The 3,088-nt window shown below is 39.3% G+C and overlaps 1 protein-coding gene across 1 annotated transcript in view; it reads left to right on the forward strand.

The window, feature by feature from the left end:
- The window catches only part of LOC101857329 (centlein), a gene marked incomplete in the record, with an annotated part of 66,328 nt that overhangs the window by 32,574 nt on the left and 30,666 nt on the right, over positions 1-3,088 (forward strand). Inside the window, 2 exon segments of the mRNA XM_013081953.2 lie at positions 1,542-1,623; positions 2,157-2,260. Coding sequence (XP_012937407.1) covers positions 1,542-1,623; positions 2,157-2,260 — 186 coding nt within the window.

Consider the following 3,088-nt stretch of genomic DNA (forward strand, 5'->3'; position numbering starts at 1 on the left):
ATTATTGTTATCATTATTACATTGTATTATTATCATCGTCATTATTATTTTTTATATTTTAGCAAGCGTTATTGTGTATTGCTCAAGGACACATTTCAGGCTCCACAAGGGTCACCGACACTTGCTTAATATTATTTGTGAATCTGAACTAACTACTCACTCGGACACTAAAACCCTTCTGTAATTGGTCACATTTAAGGACCAGTGGGCTATCCCGGAAAACGCTGTTTTGAGAAAATCGAAGATAAAGTTTCTGCCCCATGTTCAGTTTCATGAAAAGACGAGGAGAGTTTTCTCTATAACCAAACAAATACATGTATACACACCTATAAAACCAAACTTCTCCTATAGGTAGTGCAATGCCCATTTTTTGTGTAGGTCAAGATTTCTGGAAACCCCCGAAATCTGGGTTAGCTCACTTGTCCTTAAAAGCGACGGATTATTCTATTGGTTGCGTGATCCCCGCTAGCTATGACGGGCTGACCCGGACCCTGCTGTCTTCCCCATGCTTAATTTGATTTTTAGGAAACAGCTTCTCAGATTTCCGCGGAAACTCTGTGCACAGTAAATATTTGTCATTGTCTTCCGTGATGGGCTCCTTTTGACATTCAAACTGCCCGTTATGAATTTCCTGTCGCGCCCGTCTTTGTTTTTTTCCTCGAATGTTTATTTTATTATATTTGATTATATTATATTTTGTTTTATTTTATTTTTTTGTCCTGCTGCTTTTTTGTAAACCGGCGTCAGTGGTGAAGCGTTTAGGCGCCTCGCTGTTGCACGCAGGAGACCTCGGGAATCCATTCCCAAGTAGAGAGAAGCGTTCTGTCGAGTATCTTGGCCTTTCTGCTGGGATGTAATGTTGCATCCCTCTCAGCCTGGGTTGGCCCTGACAGACAATCAGAAGCCCGCCTCCTAAATGGTCTTAACTGTGTAGATGTGGGGCGTAAAAAGCACTTACGTTTTAAAAGAAAATGTAATTGTCTTCCTTGACAGGTTCATTTTGACATTAAAACAGCACGAAGTTCATTTCCAGATGTGTTCGTTGTTGTTTTTGTTTTTGTTTTTTTCTCGAGTGTTTTATTTTTGTTTTCATGCGGCGGCATTGTTGTAAAGGGAAAAAACAACAACATAACATTGGAAACAGTGCATGTTGGCGGGTGCTCTGCTGTGGTTTGCTCCTTCTTTCCTTTAAACATCTATCATTTTCATCTCTCCTCCTTTTTTCCCCCTTTAGGTGTTTCTTTCTAATAACATCCCTATACTTAGGCACTTATATGACCTAACTGTGTCGCAAATGCCGTAAAACTCTTACTAAAACTAAAAACTAAGTACCTCAACATTTCGGCACTTTGTATGACCTAACCGTGTTGCAAGTGCAATAAGACTGTAACAAAAGTGAACTAATTTGTTTTGAATCCGCGCTAGAAAACTGTTGATGACTACTATTGTATTTCAGTTTTTCTTTGACAAACTCGAACAAACCATCCCGCGTGTGAGATTTTTGTTTTAAAAAAATTTTTCTTTCTATTCTCGTATGCCAGGTGCGGTGTGAAGAGAACAGGGAGCGAAGTTTGGAAGACAACTTTCGAAAGTCAGTGGAAGGCACAGAGAAGGAGAAATATGGTGAGATTATTATTTCTTTTTTTAAAAGTACGTTCTTTCATTCATGATCAAGAAATATCCGAATATACGATGGTATTGAATTACAGAGATCAGTATTTTATCCACAGTGCGATAGATAGCATAGCAAATGATACCATAGCAAATGATACCGTATCATAGAAATTTTGAGGTTTCGAGAGGTTTCCAGTGGTTGGGAGGTTTCGGTTGTTTTCGGGAGATTCTGGTGTAAACAAGTACCGTTTTTCAAACCTGGACTTATGGCCTCCTGTCTCAGACAATCACATGTACAAATGACCACTCCCCCTTCCCACCCCTTCACCCTTCCCTTACATTTTTTTGTGTATGTATCATAACGACATTGTTTAAAATGTGGACCTGTCTAAGTCAGCCACAGTTGTCCTTGTTTGAGAGTGGCTGTCTTGAACAATTTTGACTGAAATTATTTTCTTTCTGTATTTGTTGTACTTGTTTTCTAATGGTATAACACACTGATTATTTCTATCGACTTCTTTTTTTATTTGTTGCCTTTTCAGAACTCAACCGCAAAATTACGCGACTGACTTCAGAACTGGAAGTTGCCAAGTCAGAGAAGGCACATGCTGTAAACAGGCAAAAGATTTTGGAAGAGAGAATTAAGGTGAAGGAAAGGGGATAGTAGAGTCGAACCTGCTCTAAAGGCCACCTGTATAAGACAATTACCTGTGCAAACGGCCACTCCCCCCCCCCCTTTTTGTGGGTTTTTTAAAGTTGTTTTTTCAATTGAGAAGTAACAGTCTTACATTTCTCCTGGACCATGGGTGGCAGTCTTACACAATATCGGCTGTACATATATCGTCGGTGTCCCAAGCAATCCACCTATGCACTTTTGGGTACTTTTTATGCCCGAGACAAAAAACTAGTTTTTGTTGTGTTGTTCCCAGGAATCATGAAAAGCCAGAAAATTGTAAGCTTTGACCAAGGTAATAAACTGCATTTTGGGGATGTTGAAAAGTGCTTCTTTGATAGGGCTTTGAGGGGGTGTAAAAATAGAAAATTCTCAAAATTGAGACTTAAGTGGATTGCTTGTGGCAGCGAGCATATACCGTCTTTTGGTTTCAGTTGTCATTTATTTTCTTGAGTAAGACGTGATAACCGCTGCTCTCATACATTGTGCTGCACTGTTGCAGGCAGGTCTGGCGTGTTTGTGGGATTGTGGTAGATATACTAAGTAGTGTGATATATCTGAGAGAGAAGCCCAGAAGCTGCGCTCATCCACATGTGGAAATGGAGCTTTTAAATGTTCAAAATGTGGCAAACTTTTCTCCTCCAGACTAGGTCTCATCAGCCACAGTAGAAGTCACAAGTGATCTTAATGTTAATGTTTAATTCTTCAAATTCTTCCATTTCGCTGGAGTAATATTCTCTTCTGTGGATATATTAATCATCGTCAGACATAGACGGACGAACTATTATTATTATTATTATG

The sequence above is a fragment of the Aplysia californica genome, unplaced genomic scaffold (genome assembly GCF_000002075.1).
Source record: "Aplysia californica isolate F4 #8 unplaced genomic scaffold, AplCal3.0 scaffold00153, whole genome shotgun sequence".
Taxonomy (NCBI): domain Eukaryota; kingdom Metazoa; phylum Mollusca; class Gastropoda; order Aplysiida; family Aplysiidae; genus Aplysia; species Aplysia californica.